The sequence below is a fragment of the Lithobates pipiens genome, unplaced genomic scaffold (genome assembly GCF_037356315.1).
Source record: "Lithobates pipiens isolate NorthernLeopardFrog02 unplaced genomic scaffold, aLitPip1_a1.2 Scaffold_19, whole genome shotgun sequence".
Classification (NCBI taxonomy): Eukaryota; Metazoa; Chordata; class Amphibia; order Anura; family Ranidae; genus Lithobates; species Lithobates pipiens.
This window is the reverse complement of record NW_027507764.1, coordinates 359281246-359303675: the sequence shown is the minus strand read 5'-3', so window position 1 is coordinate 359303675 and position 22430 is coordinate 359281246. Positions and strand designations below refer to the sequence as shown.

Below are 22430 nucleotides of genomic sequence, written 5' to 3'. Positions count from 1 at the left end.
CCCCTTGAACTTTTCAACCTTTTGCCACATTTCAGGCTTCAAACATAAAGATATAAAATTTTTATTTTTTGTGAAGAATCACCAACAAGTGGGACACAATTGTGAAGTGGAACGAAATCTATTGGATTTTTGAAACTTTTTTAACTAATAAAAAAATGAAAAGTGGGGCGTGCAAAATTATTCGGCCCCCTTGCGTTAATACTTTGTAGAGCCACCTTTTTCTGCGATTACAGCTGCAAGTCGCTTGGGGTATGTCTCTATCAGTTTTGCACATCGAGAGACTGAAATTCTTGCCCATTCTTCCTTGCAAAACAGCTCGAGCTCAGTGAGGTTGGATGGAGAGCGTCTGTGAACAGCAGTTTTCAGCTCTTTCCACAGATTCTCAATTGGATTCAGGTCTGGACTTTGACTTGGCCATTCTAACACCTGGATACCTTTTATTTGTGAACCATTCCTTTGTAGATTTTGCTGTATGTTTGGGATCATTGTCTTGTTGGAAGATAAATCTCCGTCCCAGTTTCAGGTCTTTTGCAGACTCCAACAGGTTTTCATCCAGAATGGTCCTGTATTTGGCTGCATCCATCTTCCCCTCAATTTTAACCATCTTCCCTGTCCCCGCTGAAGAAAAGCAGGCCCAAACCATGATGCTGCCACCACCATGTTTGACAGTGGGGATGGTGTGTTGAGGGTGATGAGCTGTGTTGCTTTTACGCCAAACATATCGTTTTGCATTGTGGGCAAAAAGTACGATTTTGGTTTCATCCGACCAGAGCACCTTCTTCCACATGTTTGGTGTGTCTCCCAGGTGGCTTGTGGCAAACTTTAGACGAGACTTTTTATGGATATCTTTGAGAAATGGCTTTCTTCTTGCCACTCTTCCAGAAAGGCCAGATTTGTGCAGTGTACGACTGATTGTTGTCCTATGGACAGACTCTCCCACCTCAGCTGTAGTTCTCTGCAGTTCATCCAGAGTGATCATGGGCCTCTTGGCTGCATCTCTGATCAGTCTTCTCCTTGTCTGAGCTGAAAGTTTAGAGGGACGGCCAGGTCTTGGTAGATTTGCAGTGGTCTGATACTCCTTCCATTTCAAAATGATCGCTTGCACATTGCTCCTTGGGATGTTTAAAGCTTGGGAAATCTTTTTGTATCCAAATCCAGCTTTAAACTTCTCCACAACAGTATTACGGACCTGCCTGGTGTGTTCCTTGGTCTTCATGATGCTCTTTGCGCTTTCAACAGAACCCTGAGACTATCACAGAGAAGGTGCATTTATACAGAGACTTGATTACACACAGGTGGATTCTATTTATCACCATCAGTCATTTAGGACAACATTGGATCATTCAGAGATCCTCGCTGAACATCTGGAGTGAGTTTGCTGCACTGAAAGTAATGGGGCCGAATAATTTTGCACGCACCACTTTTCAGTTTATTGCCAAAAAAAGTTTAAAATACCCAATAGATTTCGTTCCACTTCACAATTGTGTCCCACTTGTTGGCGATTCTTCACAAAAAATTAAAATTTTATATCTTTGTTTGAAGCCTGAAATGTGGCAAAAGGTTGAAAAGTTCAAGGGGGCCGAATACTTTCGCAAGGCACTGTATGTAACTCCAGTTTGGATAGACATCCAGCAGGCCCTAATGTAGATACTACCTTTTTATAGATACATCCAGGAGTTGGGACTGCAGGATATATGGCGTCTAAGGAATCCGCTTTCTAATAAATATTCCTGCAGCTCTAGTCCCTATCAGACATTATCAAGAATGGATATTTCCCTGGGTACAGGCTCAGTTCTTTCATGGGTCTCTAATATTTAATATCTAACCAGAAGGTTTTCAGACCATTCACCTATAGTAGTAACATTAGATAAAATAAAGCCTAAAATTAGGACTAACTGGCGGGTCCCTGCTTTTTGGTTTAAAACTCAACATCAGGCGGATTCAACGAATCAGGCCCTAGCAGAATTATTTCATATTAATGACAACTCGGCTTCACCACAGGTGATATGGGATACCATGAAGGCCTTTTTGAGGGAACTTCTGCTTAAAACCATAAGTGCCTGTAGAAAAAAAACTAGCCGGGAACAGGAATCCCTGTTAGCGGCTGAGGAGCAGCAGAAAGAAGCTCAGTATATTCAGGATCCCACTATTACTAATCGTGGGTCTTGGAAGGATGCACAATCATTATACAGACAGGTTTCTATGAACAAGGCCGCGCCGTCTGGCTTTTTGTCCAGATGTCATAGCTTCAAGGAGGGTGAAGAAATGGGCAGAATGTTATCTGTAATTGTGAAGTCTCCGGAAAATACCAAATTTATTTCAACTATTCGCAAAGCAGGGGGAGATATTTCTCCAGATCAGAATGTAATCCTACAATCTTTTGTTTCTTTCTATAGTAACCTATATCAAAATAAAATGAAACATTCCAAGACAAGACTTAAGGAATGCACTATAGAGATGCACTAAAACTCACTTCTGTCGGTAAATTCTCAAGAGGAACTTGATGCCCCCCTGACCTTAGAGGAAACTGGTCAGGGCAGTATCAGGCCAAACGACAAGGCGCTGGGTACTGACTGGCCTACCTTCAGAAGTAACAGAAGACTGGCCTACCTTCAGAAGTAAACATCATGGGAGATTTTGCTTCCAGAACTACTGAAGGTTCTCAATCAAGCCTTAGAATCATTTAAGCTTCCAGACTCTATGAAGGATGTCTGTGTCATTGTATTGCCAAAAACTGGAAAGGACCCTTTGGCCCTGGAATCTTACCGCCCAATATCATTGTTTGAATTCGGACGCTAAGATTCTAGCCAGGGTCCTTGCCACAAGACTAAATAGACATATTCAGGGATTCATTCATCAAGACAAGTGTGGCTTTATCCCAACAAGATCTACAACAATCAACTTGAGGAGGCTATATGTAAATATGCAATTACCATCTGATAACCCTGGGAGCAGAGCGATTTTGTCACTCGACGATGTGAAAGCATTCAACAGCATTGAGGGACATAGCTGTGGGAAGTGATGGGTGTGTTCGGCCTCAGGGAAAGATTCATACGCTGGATTAAAAGGCTGTATTCTGCCCCAAGGGCCTGTATGCAAATAAATGGTATGGTATCTGAATTTTATCCACTAATACAGAGGCACTAGACCTGCTATTTGCTATGGCCATCGAACCCCTGGCTGAAGCCATCTGACAATCAGAATCTATTTTTGGATTTATTACAGAAATGAAAAAATATCTCTATATGCAGACGCTCTGCTCTTTCTTGGGGATACGGATAAATCTTTAAGATCTTTATTGGCACTTATACAAAACTTCAGCTTGCTTTCTGGATATATCATTAACTGGGATAAATCTGTTTTACTCCCTTTAGATAACTCTAGTTTGTCCATGTTAAGAGAGGCTCCTCAGGGTAAAATTGTTTCATCATTTAAATACTTGAGAATGATACATTCCAAGGTAGAAAATTATTTGATAGATAATCTATCCCTTATCCTTACTAAATTCCAACTTAAGAGCATGGCATGGACTAAGCTGCCATTATCGGTGGTGGTTCGCGCAAACCTTATAAAAATGTTCTGGGCCCCTCTATTATATATTTTTCACAACTCGCCAATATGGATACCTCTCAAATGGTTCAAAAAAATAGAATCAGTTTTTCAAAGGTTATTATGGAAAGGAAAAAAACCCAGGATAAGGCTATCTATTCTCCAGAGAGAAAGGGATTGGGGTGGATTGGTGATACTTCAGCCCAGACATTATTTCATAGCCGCCCAGCTTTAGCATTTTGCTGGCTGGGGAGTGGTGAACTATACAGGCCATACTGCTAAATAACAGCTCTCACTATAACCTCCTATCCCAGTTGAAATCTGGGGCCTTTGTTTATACCTGTAAGAGCCCAACAATGTCGTTCATGAATAGAGTTTGGGAGGAAATGAGGAGTATAATGAAATATGAAGGTGCCTCTGAGTTTTCACCACTTTGGGGGCCTAGGCAATATAAAGAACTAGGTAAACTGGAGGGATTCGAAAGCTGGCACTCTAAGGGCCTCCAATAAAAAACAGTTTCATTCATATACTATTCTATGCTCCTTTAAGGATTTTTTGCAAGAATCTTTTCATTTACCCCATCATAGTTTTTTTTAAATACTTACAACTACAGCATGCGGTCCAATCTCAGTTTAAAGGGGAAAATAAAGTGATAAAACAAATGCCACTTATAACTTTTTTAGCACGGATGATTGAAAAAAAAAAAAGGCTTGATCTCATCTCTCTATGGTCAACTCACAAGACCATGTTGAGATGAGGGTATTAGCCCGGGCAGAAGAGGGTGGGAGCTAGATATAGAGGATATTTCAGATGATACTTGGCAATTAATATTAGAAAGGATACCCCTAGTTTCATTATCACCAGCACAATGTAAATTATTTATATTATTATTTATATTATACAGGGTATATAGAACACCGGTCAAACTATTTAAGTGGGGTAGGCATGATTCCCCGGACTGTCTACGGTGCCAAAAATCACCTGCTGATTTAATACATATATTGTGGAATTGTCCTAAACTGGCTAAATATTGGCGAGAGGTGGTGAATACAATTAATGAAAACTTTAATACAGATATCCATAAGGACCCAAATATTTGCTTGTTGGGCTATCTTGATAAAGAACTTATGCCCCATGAGATTCTGATACCAATTAGCAGACTACTGTTTATGGCACAAAAACGAATTGCCCTAAAGTGGATATCTGTGAGTGCACCTTCTTTTGAAGAATGGCGCTTTCAGGTGAACGACAATATTCTGAAAGAACAACAGATCTATTGTAACAGAGGCACACCCAATTACCTGTAAAAACTGTGGAAACCATGGATTTCGGTTCCACGGTTAGCCTCATCCTCACTGGCTTTTGCTGATCTTTAGAAGGGTGAAAAAGCATAGTTATGGATAGTAAAAATAGTACCAGACAAAAAATGGAGGTAGAGGGTAAAATCAGCGGGTAAAGAAGAAACTACTGACTTAAGCAGATGGCAGAAGTAATTTTTTACATAGGTACAGACACATAGAGAATACTATAGTGGGCGGAAATGTAACAGTCATTTGATTTGCCTGGGGTGGGGTTTGGTTTTGTTTGGTTTTGTTTTGTTTTGTTTTGTTTTTTTGTATGTTTATGAATATGTTGTTGTTGTTTGTGGTTAAATACTTATGTGGATTAGAGAATATATGTAAGAAAAAGAAAGAAAAACTCAGAATTTGCTGTGGATTGACCATATGTAATGTATTAGAAATAAGGAATTTGTGTACAAACTGTATAAGTGATAAGTTCTATATCCAATAATAATGTATTTTGGTTTGTAATGATGAAAAAATTTATAATAAAGAAATAAGGAATTAAATAAAAAATGTCCATGGGTTCCAGATTTCAGGCAGTCATTGCCAGTAAAGGATTCTCAAAAAAATATTAAATGGACATTTTACTTATGATTATATGAGTCATTTGTCCAATTACATTTTAATCTGTGAAAATGGGGGGACTGTGTATAAAAATGGTTGTAGTTCCTAAAATGTGTACTTGATACTCATGTTCAACCCCTTGAATGAAAGCTGAAAGCCTGTACTTCAAATTCATTTTGAATTGTTTTGTTTTAATTTTATACTGGTGGCATACAGAGGCAAAAGTGTGAAAATGTGCCCGAGTCCAAATATATATTGAACTGTATGTTTGAACAACGGGGGATGTTGACCTTTATGCTTCAAGACCAATATAGATTTACTATGCAACTGTCTACTGTCTTTTGCTATTGGCAATTTGCTGACAACATTTTGTTATTTGTTATACTGGACACATCTCTTTCACGTGTTGATTTAGATACTCATTTGTATTTTAAAAAAATTACCCTTACCCTTTTAATCTGGTCACATGTTTCCCAATCTAAATATATAATCTTTTAGTTTGGGACTATCGGGCCAATCACAGCAGCCCTTTACCATGTAATGAGCTGTGTCCAATGACAGCTGATCTCAGATGTAAACACAAGCCGGTTATTGGCTTTCCTTTCCTCACGCTGACAATGTGAGGAAGGGAGAAGAGATCCGATACCCAGCTTGTGTTAAAGGGACATCTACACTGATAAGGGGAACTGATTATCAGTGTAGTCCTAACAGTGCCCACCAGTGCCTGATCAGGGTCACCTTTTAGTGCTGCCTATCAGTGCAGCACCATCAGTGAAGGAGAAAAATGACCAGTTTGCAAAATTTTATTGAATTTTTTTTATTTTTTTTATTTAGCGGTGGTGTTTTAAATACCACCAAAAGAAAGCTATATTTGTGTGAAAACAAATGATAACTATGTCTCGTGAGTACAGTGTTGCATGACTGTGCAGTTGTCATTCAAAGTGTGACAGCTCTGAAAGCTGAAAATTGGCCTGGGCAGGAAGGGGGTAAAAGTGCCCAGTAAGCAAGTGGTTAACATGGATTGCCCCAGCTATTTAAGCTCTCAAAATTATAATTCCTAAAGCTGAACTCCATCTACTTTGTAACATGAGCTGGCGTACTATGAGTTTATATACTGGCTGAAGTCCTGTTATAGTGAACAATGGATACATGTCCATATCCCTAAAGAGGCTTGCAACTTCCTAATCATCCATTTAAATAAAAGATTAAATGTAAACCACGGGCATTTCTATGCTCCTTATTTCTAAGAGTGCAGATAAAGTGTGTAAATATGTGTCCTAATTAATGAGGTATATATTCTTCCCATGGTGTGCGCTGTGTCTCTCAAAGGTCATGTCCCTCAGTCTTCTTTCATTGCCTCTATTCTTGCATTGCAAAACGTTATGCACAGTGTCCTTGATACAATGAGCTGTCATATATTTACGATTCATTTTCTATGATGAATAATCAGATTTTTATCCTGTGATCCAACTATATAGATGCTTTAACTATGGGTACTGAAAGTCTCACCTGGCACCTTTTTTACTGCATAAACTTGCTAGTTTGCATTAAGTCTGCATTCATTTCGATTCAGCTTGATGAACATTTAAACTACCGAACACAGATAAAGAATTTGTAACTTCTACTGTTTCCACTAATGAGTTCTTTCACAGCAATAAAATCCAATTATAGAACTATTCTCAAAATATTGTACCCCCCACAATAGCTTTTTACCTATTCGTTTAATCCAGACCTAAAAGAAGCAGAATTGTGGCTGGTAAATTAATATAAAATTAGACTCAATGTGTCTGTTTTAAGAATAGAACACTTTGAGCTTTGTGGACGGGATTAGAACAGCTACAATAAGGCTCCAGAGAGCCAGGAAGTGAGATAATTCCAGTTTGCAATGCTCTTTGTCATGTCTTTGTTCTGCAAGTGAAATCTGCCAGCTAGTTTTTAAAGGGGCAAAACTATGTATTTAGCATATGCCCCTTCCCTGTCTTCAAACTGTACTTTGTACTATATTTGTTCCGCTTGCTAACGGTGTTAATCAGTATTCTATTTAAGCTCATTGAATTGAGACTTACCCCAGGTTTACAATGACAACAGTGTTTTTTAGGCAGTCATAATATCTGTACCTAGTTCTGAAATGTGTTAAAATGTATATTTGTTTTCTTACAGGAAGGAGCTGGAGAGTGTTAAAGGTAAGTTATTTTTGAAAATGTTCATATTTTTTATCATGTTTGGTTGTGGGAAATTGGCTTAAATGTATTGGTTTCAAGGATGCAGTCTGATCACTAAAACTTTAATTTCAGGGTTGTTTTGTCTACTTTTGTTTAAAAAATTGTTCACAGAAACACACAAGGGTTACCCACTAGGGGTTGCGTAGCATCTCTCTGCCAGAAGCAAATACTTCAGCTTCCAGGCTTCTATTCTGCAGCCGTGCTGCTCTGGCTCTCATTTCTATCCTCCAGACTAAACTCCAAACTCTCTCTGCACAAATCCACATCTAGTTGCACTTGGCTGTCACCCAGAGCCCTGGGCAGAAACCTCCTCTTCTCCTCTGTCCTCGGTAGAGTCTTGAATTGTTGCCAAAACCTGCCCTAAAAGGACTGTGCCCATTTGCAGTGTGCTGGTTGCTGGCAAAACATGAATTTGGGATTGAAGACTTTATTCCTTCTAACGCTCTACAAAGTCTCTGGGCTCCAGAACCCATTCCAGAGGATTAAACACTCATCCTAGAGCTTGTCAACTTGTATGGGTGCCACTTAATCCTTCTTACATTGTGATTCATTCTTCAAATTCTAGGTTCCTCACTTTTATGTTTACGTTCTTGCCCTTAATAATTTGTCTCTTACCTGAAACTATCATGTAAAGAATATAACTTTTTTTTTTTTAGAGATGCGTACTTGTTCCAGGTCAGCGAAGCAAATCTTATTGCACCCAGTTTGATCAGTGCGCTAGCCAAACGGCAAGCATCTTTAGACAGGGATTGATACTGTCTGCTCTGACTTTGCTGAAGCCCCAAGAAAAACCAGGCACTTCTGAGCATGTTGATCTTATGGCTCTGACACTATGTATATGTCCGTTTCTTGCACATATTCTGGTCACATAATCACTTCACAGTTCAGGTCTGCAGGAGTGGTAAATTCTCCCTACATTTTGCATATACCGTTTGCTTTCTAATCCGTATAAATTTATTTTGATGGTGTCGCTCCAATGCTGTAGTTTTCTCAGACATGCTCATCATAGAGTAGGAGGGGCAATGAAATCTTTCCCTGTATTTTTATGCGTGTACTCACTTTACAGTGGCAGCCATGGTGATTGCAACTTGGAGCTTATCCAACACAGTGCATGGAAGCATTGTGGCAAGTTTCTTTCAAACTATAAAATTATTGCGTTGAACTCAGCAGTACATAGTAGTCTTCCACCGAGGCGCTTCTAAACTGCCAGTAAAACACTGAGTGCTTTTGAAGAGCTTTTTCACCAATCTGCGAGCGCACTGCCCCAGTGTGAAAGCATTCATTGATTTGAATGGAAATAGGTTTTTGTGAGCTTTTCAAGTGCTTATGTTAGCGTGAAAGGGGTCTTAGGGCACTTTCAATCTGTAGACCTCACACATCTGTCTCTCGGTAGAATGCATCATTCCAGTATATTTCATAACTTCTAAAATCAAGACAGCACAGCCAGAATATAGACATACAGTAAAAGCTTGGATTGCAAGCATAATTTGTTCCGAAAACATGCTTGTAATCCGAATCACTTGTATATCAATGTAAATTTCCCCATAAGAAACAATGCAAACTCAGATGATTAGTTCCACAACCATTTATTGATAAGTCCTTCAGTTTATAGTCCATATAAAAAGATTATAGCAATGTGATGTCGTGTAACCATAAAACGTCTATCCACAAATGGCAGCCTCCACCAGGGGATTCAAACCAGCAGGAGCTACAGTGTATAAAAGAAAAGAGAGGTGCCTGTAAGTGTAGAAATATGGTTACATTTAATAAAGGTACAATATTTAGCAATTCACATGGTTGATGATTAAAGAGGAACATCTAAGTATACAAGCACCTGGGGTAAAGCTGTCCACGTAGATCATCCTCTGCACCACTAGCACTTACTGCTGTCGGTCTGCAATCATGACCGGGAAGACTACCCTGCAGTAGCGATTTTAAAGTGAGGCTGGAAGGGATGATGTCGATGGTGGTGTGGAGAATGGTCTATGTGGACAGCTTTATCCCGGATACCTGCATACTTTGATGTGCCTGTTTTATTCACCAACCTTGTGACTTACTAAATGTTGTACCTTAATTAAATGTAACCATATTGCTACACTTAGAGGGGCCTCTGTTCTGTTTTATACTCAGTTGTGACATGACGCTACTGGTATATCAAGTCAAAATGTATTTAAAAATTTTACTTGTCTTGCAAAACACTCTCAAACCAATTACTTTCAAACCAAGGTTTTACTGTATTTACCTCCCTCAGTTAATTTGTAGCATTTGGAGCCCAAACATCAATAACATAGAGCACCTCTCCTAGGTGGACTGGACATCAGAGACCTAACATGTTTATAGCCACTGCTAAGCTAATTTAATTCTGGACAATAATATGCATGTTAGCCAACTATAAATGGTAGGTAGTCAGAGATATGACTACCTATAGAAAACTATATCTGCCACTTGGTCATAAATGTGGTGATATCTCAGCAGCCCTCCTCAGACACTTGGTCAGATGGCCTCTGTCAACACATCTTTTGATACCAGAGAAAAGGGGAATGCCAGCACATTGTGACAGCTCTCATGTACCATCAAGCAACTGAAGACCTGTCAAGTTATGAGAGCCAATTTACCATGCTGAAATAGGACATTGCAAGTATGCTTAGTTTTCAACTCCTTTTTATTTATTCTCTGTTGCTTTATTGTCTCTTTGCTTCATTGTAACATCCTTTTTCTGTAAATACTTTGTACCATTTTGGCCTTTTCATTATTAAACCCCATTTTGGAAAGTGTTGAAATTGTGCCTAAGGCTCTAATGCAAACTAAAAGAATCCCTGTCTCTTTAGGAGAGTTACTGTTGTATAAATCGCTGAATATACCAGTCTGTGGTGACAGTGTCTGTGTTAGACATTTAATCTAAAATCGTAGTTGTTATTACTAAGATTGTGAGTTCCCTCCTCCTTGGTAAAAAGGTGGTGGTGGTAGTTTAAAGGGTTAATTGCTTAATTAACTTAACCCAGTGGCAATTGCTCTCCAGCTTCTGGCACCTAGATTGTGGTCCCGCAATCTGGAAAATCTTTTTTTTTTTTTTTTTGAGTGCAGCTGATGGTGACATTGTTGCATAAGTGACACCACTGTATGAGATTGGCCAGTCCTTTCTCGGGAGTTGGTGAGAAGGGCAGGGATCTGATGCCACAGTTTGTCACACAAACGATGGGGCACTATTTCTCCCACACAAATGATGGGTTGCTAGTCCTCCCATGGATATCAACAATGGGGCACTATTATTCTCACTGATACCAATAGGGCACTATTCATTTTACTGATACCAACAATAGGGCACTATTCCTTACACTGATACTAAAAATGGGGCACTATTTCTTCCAATGATCCCAACAATGGGGCATTATTTCCCCCACTGATCCCAACAATGGGGCACTATTGCTCCCACTAAAACCAAAGATGGGGGGCGTTGAAATAGGGCACTATTTCTTCCAATGATCCCAACAATGGGGCATTATTTTCCCCACTGATCCCAACAATGGGGCACTATTACTCTCACTAAAACCAAAGATGGGGGCATTGTTTTTAATCCCACTGATGCTGGGGCATTTTCTACTCCCACTGGCCACAGTCTGGCCCCCCTAATGTTTAAAGGACAGTAAACTGGCCCTTTGTTTATAAAGTTTGGAGACCCCTGCATTAGTGTGATGGCCAGGGGGAAGAATGCTCCTCCTTACAGATGGCTAAAGAGATCAATGGAATCAGTGTGAACTTATCTGAGAGGCAGAAATTGATCATTGATCAGAAACCCTTATCAACCTCTGGAGGAACCCTAGAGTTCAATTGAACCCTGGTTTAGATGATCAGTTGCCATAGAAATTTGTTCAAACAACCCCAATGCCAATTGAAAGATATTATTATTATTATTTTTTCACCCTAATGTGGTAGTTCGAAAAAAAGAGGCATTTAAGGGGATAATGGATTGCTATTGTTTTTTTAATTGAAAGTCAGATCAAAATCCCATACTATGGTCTGTAATGTACTATAGGAAGATTTTATTTTTATGTTAAGAAAAGATAACATTCGATTTCAGATGTCCGTTATCATTTTTTCCATAGTGTTAGCCATCTAATGTGCATCTGAATAGATGCAAAAAAATAAAAAGCCCTGTTTTACTTACCTGTGGTTCCCCACAGTTTTTTTAATTGGTGGTGCATTCTGCTGTTTGTAGTTAACCGCACATCCAAGATGGAGTATTCTTTTGGGTTTAGGCGCTGTTTTTGAGTGATTTTACAGCATTGTGACAGTGATCCTTTCTCTAAACCCTTTCCTTCACTAATAGCTACTTTAATTGCACATGGTACATTAGAGCTCAAGAACCGGAGGGAAAAGACTATTGCGGTTTAATTATGAGGAATGGCAGTGCACCTCCAGCAGTCACTGATTTGTTCAGGTTGGTTTGCTGTCACATAATAGGATGCGCTTTATTTTATGTTGTTTTTTTATTTGGGCCTCCTTTAAAAAAAACAAAAACAAAAAAAAAAAGAAACAGTTGCCTGGATTATTGGAACATGTCGTCTGATTTAGAAAATTGCAGTAAACAGATTTGGCACGTTTCCCTTAGAAACCAATCCGATCCTGTATTTCATTCTATGGTGCAGGCTGTGTGCAATAATTCCACATTGTCACATTTATTTCTGGTAAATATACTCTCAAGTGTCACAGATGTATATAGAATTTTAGTTATGGACAGCAGGAGCTCAGTTAGTAAGCACCTAACTAGATTGGCAGCTAGGTAGGTGTCTTCTCTGGCTAGGGGTTATGAACATGGCAGCATGCCCTCCCTGAGGTCCTGGACCATGCCCAGGTTGATGGCTGAACTACAATGCAGGGGAATCTCTTACTCGGCTTCAGAGTGCAAAGCAGAACTTTAGACTTTTATTTCCTAGTGCATCAAGCTCCGTTCCTGAGCAAGTCACCCTTCTTTTGGTCGAGTCATCCCTCTTGCAGATCCACTCCACCCTGAGCTCATTGGCAACATCTTTTCAGGAGTTACGGGCCAGGGTGGAGGTCTTGGTGAACCATCGGGTGCACCCATTATTCCCAGCACATCAGCAGTTTCTGTGACTTCCTTGGTTGTTCCGTTAGCCACAGGTAAAGGCACTAGCTTGCTGTCAGTAATCCTGGCTGATTTCATCCCAGTGAATATCAAAAACATCCTAGATGGCAAAGATGTTAATTTAGCTTTAGTCAAAACCAGGGATCACAGACTTAACCGCAACCTCTCCATTCCGGATTTTGTTCTGGCCTTGCATTTTCAGGGATGTTATTTGCTCTGTTAGTCCTCAGAGGAGGGAGGAGCTTGATCTCTACCTCTATGCAGTAGTGGAATTGGGGCAAAAATTCAGGGGTTTGGCTTTCTAGGATTACCATTGTTCTTTTTCTGCTAAAGTCACAGCTATTTTTGCCCAGCACCAAGTAGTGACTGAATGGGGCAACATGGATACACAGCTGTTTTGCAGAGTTGATGTTGCCAGTTTGTGCTACATGCCAATCTTCTGCACATACTACTTGTGCCCCATGACAGAACCCCCCCCCCCCCATTCTACCAGGCACCCTCGAGTTTGCTACCAACCCCAGATCATTCGACTACTTTTGATAAACTTGGCCACCTGATTCAGTTTTTAGGCAAGTCACAAATTTGCAATAACTTTAATATCATGGGTCGTGCAATTATAACCAGTGTTGCCTTCTGCATGTCTGCCAGCTGCTACAGAGCTCATCCCAAGTCTGCATGTTCACTGAAGCTAGCTAAGTCTACACGACTAAGCTACATCAACATCCTGTTGTTGCAGGCCTGTCTGGCTTCCCATCCTTCCCTCACGTTATGTAAATTTTTGGTTTCACACGGGTTTCATTCATTACCACATTGCACCTTTAAATGTAAAAATCTGTTGTCATCAGTCACAGACATGGAGGTGGCGGATTTACTGCTCCAGACCGAGCTTGAAAAAGGCTTTGTCATACCGTCTTTCCATGATTGAAGAGTCAACGCCCTTGGTTTGGTTAAGGGGAAATTTTCTAATAAACCTTGGTTTTGATTTACAATTTGTCAGCCCCTCATTCTCATGTGCCTAGTCTAAATTCCTTAATTCCATTGGAGGAGATTTCGCTCAAATATGTATCTGTAGATCAGGCTATCCACCTCATTATCAGCATGGGTAGGAATGCGCGGCTGTCCAAAGCCTTCAGCCCCCCCTACCCCGAACCCACCCCCACTCGGATTCTAGGGTCAAGTTAGATTCTGTGGCTTTGTCTAATCTGCACATGTGGGATGAGTTCCGTGAGCAGTGCAACGGCATCTCCATGTTCATCCCTACGGTTTCGGTGTTGTCTCCTCAAGTTTTTACTGATAATGCAGCCACCAGAGGCTATGCAGCTATTTTTTGACACACATTGGCTGGCGGGGCCATGGCCGGACTAATGTCAGGCGATTCCCACAAAGGTCTGCTTTATTCGAGACTTAAGGTAAGGGGTCACTTGTGGACAGGCCACACTGTGGGGTTTTCCGCAAACAATCGGGCAACCTCCTGAGATTATTAACAAGGGTAGATCCGGTTCTCTGCCCATCATAGCTTTCGTACGCAGACTCATTTGGCTATCTCTCCGGTTTAATTTCCACATTCACTGCAGATTTATCAATGGCATACAGAATACAGCTGTGGACTCTCTATCCCGATTTAATTATGTTATTTTTCCAGCAGGTGCCAGACGCAGACATCTGTGCCAATCTGCCCCTGCATTTCTCACTCCTGAGGGTGGATTAGATTCTCACTGGGCTGGTGCATTAGGACTGATGGACAGGTTGCGATCTGTCAACACAAGGAAGGCTTACAACACAGCCTGGAAGACTTTTTAGACACTGTATTGTAGCTCGGATGGTTTTAGCAGTCAATATCTTTTGGCTTTCGTGGCCTACTGTCACTCACAGCTTAAATTGTCTTACAACACTATCAAGGGATACTTGGCAGGTATCCAGCACTTCGCTTCCTTACAGCATCCAGATAGGCCTTCGATGTTGTCAGCACATTCCATTAAAGCCATTCTAAAGGGCAGTCAGAAAAGCAACCCCTCAGTCCTACTATCAGGCTTCCAATCACAGGGCATATTTTCCGTGGCATGTCGATTATACTTACATGGTCCCCTTTCGGGCAGCTACCAAGTCTTGTGCTCAAAGCAGCCATATATTTAGCCTTCTATGGGTGTCTTAGACCAGCTGTTTGATTTACATCAATCAGTCGGGTACCTCGACCACTACCAGTTGCACCTGGATGCTTGTAAAATGCAGCAGACAGGAGCTAGTGCAGACATCAGGTTCTTTAAGATCAGCACTAGCTCGTGCCCAGTTTGTTTTGGATGTGCTCATGACCCAGAGACAGTCCACTTTTGCCATTCCACAGGGCTCCTCTCACCTCAGCCCTTTTCATAAAGCATTGCCGCGCCCTCTTAGGGGAATCTGCGATTGGACACCAAGTCATACTTGGGTCATTCTTTCAGGATAGGGGCTGCTTCTGTGGCCTCTCGTTAGGGGGTTTCTGTGAACATTATCAAGAGGTTAGGCAATTGGAGGTCTTCATGCTACTCCAGGTATATACTGGAACCACTCATGGAGATGTCTCAGCCTTTTGTTAATTTGACTGATTAAATCTGTTTGCATATGTTTCAATAAACCTCCTTTTCATGTTCCTCCTACTGTCTTTGTTTTTTGCACCCGTTTAAGCATAATGACCTCATGACCATGGCACACCCCAGGTCAGTTTTCCACTCTCCTATTACTTTTCTCTCAATTATCCACGAGAGTCTCCTAGTACAAGTAGGAAGGCGGGTGTAAGAGGAGTCTCACCTTTTTAAGACCAGCCTCTGGACCTCCTTTTCATCTGCATTTCTCTTCGTGTTAGCCCTCCCACCCATTCCCTTTATTTTACAACTTCATTATTCTAATTACTTCTTGGGTATGCCCTCTTTTAGGCATACTGACCTCGTGACAATGGCACACCCCAGGTCACTTTCCCGCTCTCCTATTATTTTTCCCTCAATTATCCATGAGAGTCTCTGAGTACAAGTTTATTTTACAAATATACAGTTGTAAATTCTTTTTAACATTCTTAATGCTAGCCTCATCGTGCATAACGTTATAAATGATGAAACAGACTAACAAAACTAAGACCTCAAGAATATAAGCCAAAACAGGTGCCTAACTGGATATCCCAGGTCTACACACCTTCTGTCCATCTTACAGGTTCTGTCTTCTACACACAGGATATTTTATATAGCCTGCAGATGTCTTAGTGTCACTGCCTCACTCTTTGTCTATGCATTGTCTGTGTATAAAATAATACTCTAAATAGTCAGCTCTGTGTAAATTGTCTTTTCTGGGAAAACCAACAAAAGAGGGATTTAATATGTGGTGCATCACTAATTATAGTAACATGATTCCACTTAGTCTGTCTTAATTTACCAGTGTCGTTCTCTCTGGGCATGGTCATTTTAAATAATGAACTGCAGTGTCCAGGAACGAAAAAGCCATTAGGCTTTCTGTCGTAGAAACAGATTTAGGGCTCATGCACACTGCGGCTCAAAAATGGCTGTTTTACAGGTGTTTGCCTTTTTGTTTCTTCTGCCTCTAAATTCCCCTCCAGGCTAGCCTGTTTTCATGCACACACAGGTGTTTACAGGCATTTAGGGGCAGAAAAAACACACATAAATGAGCATTTATTCTGGTTAATGCATTCTAATGGCCAGAATAAAAAAAAGTCTAGTCAGCACTAAAATAAATGTGATAAACATCTGCTAACAATAAGGGTTGATATTCACATTCCCTGTAAATCAATATAAAACAATAATTGTAGTGCTTAACCAGTTGCCGACCGCCGCACGACGATGTACGTCGACAGCATGGCACGGGCAGGCATGTTGGCGTACATGTACGTCCCTTGCCTCCCGCGGGTCGGGGGCCCGATCGGGCCCCCGCCCGGTGCCTGCGGCGGTCGGTTTTCGTCCGGGAGCGATCCGGGACGAGGGGGCGGCCATTCATTTATGGCCACCCCCTCGCGATCGCTCCCGACGAATAGGAATCCCCCGTGACATCACTTCCTCTCCTGTAATGTAAACACAGGAGAGGAAGTGATGTATTCTCTCCTCCGTGTCGGTATTTTTCGTTCCGACACGGAGGAGAGCGGATCGGTGAGTTGCACCAACACTCTACACACACAGTAGAACATGCCAGGCACACTCACACCCCCCCTTTACCCCCCGATAACCCCCCCAATTACCCCTGCCCCCCAGTCACAGTGACACCAATGTCATTTTTTTTTTTTTTTTTTTGCATTGGTGTCATTTGTGACTGTAATAACTGTTAGGGCAGTTAGAGTTAGCCCCCTTTAGTTCTAATGTACCCCCCTAACCCCCCCAATAAAGGTTTAACCCCGTGATCACCCCCCGTCGCAAGTGTCACTAAGGCTGGGTTCACATTGCAGCGGTTTATGAGAACGAATGTGATTCGCACCGCACTGCAGTGCAAATCACATCCGATCTCTGTGCGATTCGAGTTCAGCCATTCGCCGCACCCGCCACACCCGCCGCACCCGCCGCAAATTCGCACGGGACCCTTTTTTTGGCCCGCAGCAGAATCGGATCGCATGGGTGTTCACACCATGCGATCCGAGTTTGCAGATCGCACTGCGATATGCGAACTGATCTGGGGGTGTCAGTAACATTTCACTGACACTCCCAGCAGTTCGCATAGGGCAGTGTGAACTGCCGCCGGGAGGCATGCGATGCGGGAACCCGCCGCGGATTTGCGGCGTTCCCGCATCGCTCCAGTGTGAACCCAGCCTAATAAGCGATCATTTTTCTGATCGCCGTATTAGTGTCACAGGTGACGCTAGTTAGGCAGGTAGGTATTTAGGTTCGCCGCAGCTTTTTATAGCGCCAGGGACCCCCATATACTACCGCATAAAGCCCCCTGATTGCCCCCAAGTTAACCCTTTACCAGTGATCACCATATAACTGTTACAGGTGACGCTGGTTGGTTAGTTATTTTTTATAGTTTCAGGGCACCCGCCATTTATTACCTAATAAAGGTTTAACCCCCTGATCACCCGGCGGGTGTCATTTGTGACTAATAACTGTTAGGGCAGTTAGGGTTAGCCCCCTTTAGTTCTAAGGTACCCCCCTAACCCCCCCCAATAAAGGTTTAACCCCGTGATCACCCCCCGTCGCCAGTGTCACTAAGGCTGGGTTCACATTGCAGCGGTTTATGAGAACGGATGTGATTCGCACCGCACTGCAGTGCAAATCACATCCGATCTCTGTGCGATTCGAGTTCAGCCATTCGCCGCACCCGCCGCAAATTCGCACGGGACCCTTTTTTTGGCCCGCAGCAGAATCGGATCGCATGGGTGTTCACACCATGCGATCCGAGTTTGCAGATCGCACTGCGATATGCGAACTGATCTGGGGGTGTCAGTAACATTTCACTGACACTCCCAGCAGTTCGCATAGGGCAGTGTGAACTGCCGCCGGGAGGCATGCGATGCGGGAACCCGCCGCGCATTTGTGGCGTTCCCGCATCGCTCCAGTGTGAACCCAGCCTAATAAGCGATCGTTTTTCTGATCGCTGTATTAGTGTCACAGGTGACGCTAGTTAGGCAGGTAGGTATTTAGGTTCGCTGCAGCTTTTTATAGCGCCAGGGACCCCCATATACTACTGCATAAAGCCCCCTGATTGCCCCCTAGTTAACCCTTTCACCAGTGATCACCATATAACTGTTACAGGTGACGCTGGTTGGTTAGTTATTTTTTTATAGTTTCAGGGCACCCGCCATTTATTACCTAGTCTCACTAGTGTACCCCTAAATTTAGGGGTGTCTACTTTCCAAAATGGGGTCATTTGGGGGGGGTTTGTGCCATCTTGGCATTTTATGGCCTTCAAAACTGTAACGCCCTTAGAAAGCCTGAAGGCGGTGCTTGGTTTTCGGGGCCCCGTACGCGGCTAGGCTCCCAAAAAGTCCCACATATGTGGTATCCCCGTACTCAGGAGAAGCAGCAGAATTTATTTTGGGGTGTCATTTCACATATGCCCATGGCATGCGTGAGCAATATATCATTTAGTGACAACTTTGTGAAAAAAAAAAAAAAAGTTTGTAATTTTCCCGCAACTTGTGGCAAAATATAAAATATTCCATGGACTCAACATGCCTCTCAGCAAATAGCTTGGGGTGTCTACTTTCTAAAATGGGGTCATTTGTGGGGGTTTTGTGCCATCTTGGCATTTTATGGCCTTCAAAACTGTAATAGGTAGTGAGAAGTGAACTCAAAAATTTACGCCCTTAGAAAGCCTGAAGGCGGTGCTTGGTTTTCGGGGCCCCGTACGCGGCTAGGCTCCCAAAAAGTCCCACATATGTGGTATCCCCGTACTCAGGAGAAGCAGCAGAATTTATTTTGGGGTGTCATTTCACATATGCCCATGGCATGCATGAGCAATATATCATTTAGTGACAACTTTGTGAAAAAAAAAAAAAAAAAAAAAAGTTTGTAATTTTCCCGCAACTTGTGGCAAAATATAAAATATTCCATGAACTCAACATGCCTCTCAGCAAATAGCTTGGGGTGTCTACTTTCTAAAATGGGGTCATTTGTGGGGGTTTTGTGCCATCTTGGCATTTTATGGCCTTCAAAACTGTAATAGGTAGTGAGAAGTGAACTCAAAAATTTACGCCCTTAGAAAGCCTGAAGGCGGTGCTTGGTTTTCGGGGCCCCGTACGCGGCTAGGCTCCCAAAAAGTCCCACATATGTGGTATCCCCGTACTCCGGAGAAGCAGCAGAATTTATTTTGGGGTGTCATTTCACATACGCCCATAGCATGTGTGAGCAATATATCATTTAGTGACAACTTTGTGTAAAAAAAAAAAAAATTAATTTTTTTGTCATTATTCAATCGCTTGAGGCAAAAAAATAAAATATTCAATGGGCTCAACATGCCTCTTATCAATTTCCTTAGGGGGTCTACTTTCCAAAATGGGGTCATTTGGGGGGGTTTTGTACTGCCCTGCCATTTTAGCACCTCAAGAAATGAGATAGGCAGTCGTAAACTAAAAGCTGCGTAAATTCCAGAAAACGTACCTTAGTTTGTAGATGTGACAACTTTTGCGCAAACCAATAAATATACAATTATTGACTTTTTTTTTACCAAAGACATGTGGCTGAATACATTTTGGCCTAAATGTATGACTAAAATTGAGTTTATTGGATTTTTCTAATAACAAAAAGTAGAAAATATCATTTTTTTTTCAAAATTTGCGGTCTTTTTACGTTTATATCGCAAAAAATAAAAATCGCAGAGGCAATCAAATACCATCAAAAGAAAGCTCTATTTGTGGGAAGAAAAGGACGTAAATTTTGTTTGGGTACAACATTGCATGACCGCGCAATTACCAGTTAAAGCAGCGCAGTGCCAAAGTGTAAAAAGACCTCTGGTCATTTACCAGCAAAATGGTCCGGTCTGAAAGTGGTTAAAGTAGAACAATAGGCAAAACTTTTTTTTCTTTTGGATAGAGCAAGAAAAGGTTATAACCCCTGTCAGATTATTTTTTGCCATCTGTTTCCTAGTGCAGAGATTTCCTTTTACTTCCTGTCCCAGAACTAGTGACCCCATTGGATACTTTTCTGGGGACAACCCAAAAACTTTTATTTTCAATGATAACAGTAAATAAAGACACAAAAACAAATAGAGAGGGTGAATCTCCTTAACGGGGGGCACAGACAGTAGTAAAAATTGACAAATGTTCTCATGCCTCGCCACTCTATCCTAAAATTAAAAAAAAGTTTTTCCTTTTACTTCTACTTTAAATACATATATTATGTAACGTAGAATAATAAAATATCATAATTTATAACATAACATTCTGATCAGTAGAATGCTGAATGTTTATAAATGCTTGTGAGAACCGTGGCTTTTACAGCAGGGTTTTTTTTTTTTTTTTAAACTGCCTTTCTCCTGTGGGGAGAAAATGCATCCAAAGGAGCACAGTATAAACAAAGCTTAAAGTGTTTGTGAACCCTTATATATACCTTTTTTGAAGTGATTGGCCTCAGGTGATATACAGAAATTAAACAGATCCGCCTAATTAAGTTGTACCCATCTATCTGCAGTCTTCTCTTCTCTACAGCTGTTCAAAGTGCGGAATTTTAAAGCTTGTCTGAGCTGTCAGGAAAAGGGGGGTGTAGAGCTGAGGTTAAACTCTGCAGAGCTCAATGAGAAGTGCTCCGATAGCTGATTGAAGGAAGGAAACCGCACTCCACAAAGCTCACAGGAACAGAGCTGAGGTTGTCGATCTGCTGGAGATCCCTCCCCTGTCAACATTTTTCTCTTAGTGTCAGGAAAATTTGTCAGAAGAGATTTATGCTGATAGCGGAATGAAGCAGCAGCCATAAATGACACTTGGTACTCTTAAAGTGTTACTAATCCCATAACCATAAAATCGGCGTGTGTATATGCAGTAAAGCATGCTTGTTATACTCGCCTAAGGAGTTAATCCTCTGCATCTTCTAAAATGGCTGTTTGATCCGGTCTTCTCTGATCTTCCCCTTCTTCCAGAGCCCCCAAACCATCACTGAATAGTACAGAGGCTAGGGGACAAGCTGCACATGCTCAGTTTGGTGTGTATTGCTAGAGTTTTTTTTTTCCTTGAGAATGGCCCTGTGCAGATCACATGCCCTATCAGTACTGTCCTGATAGAAGGTTGGAGGTCCTTCAGCCTCATAGGACAATCGGAAGAGAATAAAAACTCCTCCTACAAGCTTTAACTAGACACTGATTTATATTTACTAAAACTCTTGCATTTCCATGTTCCGTGTACTGTGGGAGACCTGATATAGTTAATGCAGGGTCCTGTTTAGTAACACTTTAATTGAGACAAGTACACACTAGAGTGGGATATTCTTTGTTCATATTTCATGTCTGAGCTTTACAACCACTTTAAAAGTAAAAAAAATCCACATTTACTGTGCCCCAAAAATTTGAAAAGTAAATGACTGAGATTAACAAAGCCGGTAGGGAGAGAAAGCACATTGAGACTAAGCACAAGAGACCTGGCATGTGGAGTCTTTGAGTGTAATTGGTAAATTTTGTGGCCAAAATAACAGGATTAAAGTGGAGTTCCAGACTTTTTATTTTTACTTAAAGTTAGCAGCTACAAAAAGTGTAGTTGCTAACTTTTAATAGACACTTACCTGTTCCTTGGTCCAGCGATGGGGTCGAACGGATTGTCGCGCCTCTCCCCCTCCTCTCTGCCGGCGCCTCCATTGCAACTTTGGGCACCTGGCTGGGACAGCTTTCGGCTTCATGGCTGGGAACGCACGGCGCATGCACGAGTCACATTGAGCTCCCGGAGTGGACAGGCGATCTCCTGGGACCTGTCACATGTCCCAGGAGATCGCCTAGAGGGAGGGGCCACCTAAGGCGAAAGGAGTTGCCTTGGCGGTCCCTGGGCGGAAGGAGGAAGTGGGACAGGAAGTCGTCCTCCTAACGAAGCCCCCACTCCCCCCCCCCCCCCCCCAAAACAATTACATGCCGAATGTGGCATGTAAGGGAGCGAGGAGTGCTTAAAGCGGAAGTTCCATTTTTGGGTGTAACTCCGCTTTAAAGAGAAGAAAATAATAAGCAAGGGTCAAATATGCAGTCATTTGCAAATTGAGGTTTGGGGAG

At 41.9% G+C, this 22430-nt stretch overlaps 1 protein-coding gene across 3 annotated transcripts in view; it reads left to right on the top strand.

Annotated features, from left to right (window-relative positions):
* The window catches only part of DTNBP1 (dystrobrevin binding protein 1), a 229747-nt gene that overhangs the window by 67067 nt on the left and 140250 nt on the right, over positions 1-22430 (top strand). For all 3 annotated transcript variants that reach the window (XM_077492227.1, XM_077492226.1, XM_077492228.1), the window contains exon 7: positions 7617-7639. In XM_077492227.1, coding sequence (XP_077348353.1) covers positions 7617-7639 — 23 coding nt within the window. The remainder of the gene's footprint in view (positions 1-7616; positions 7640-22430) is intronic.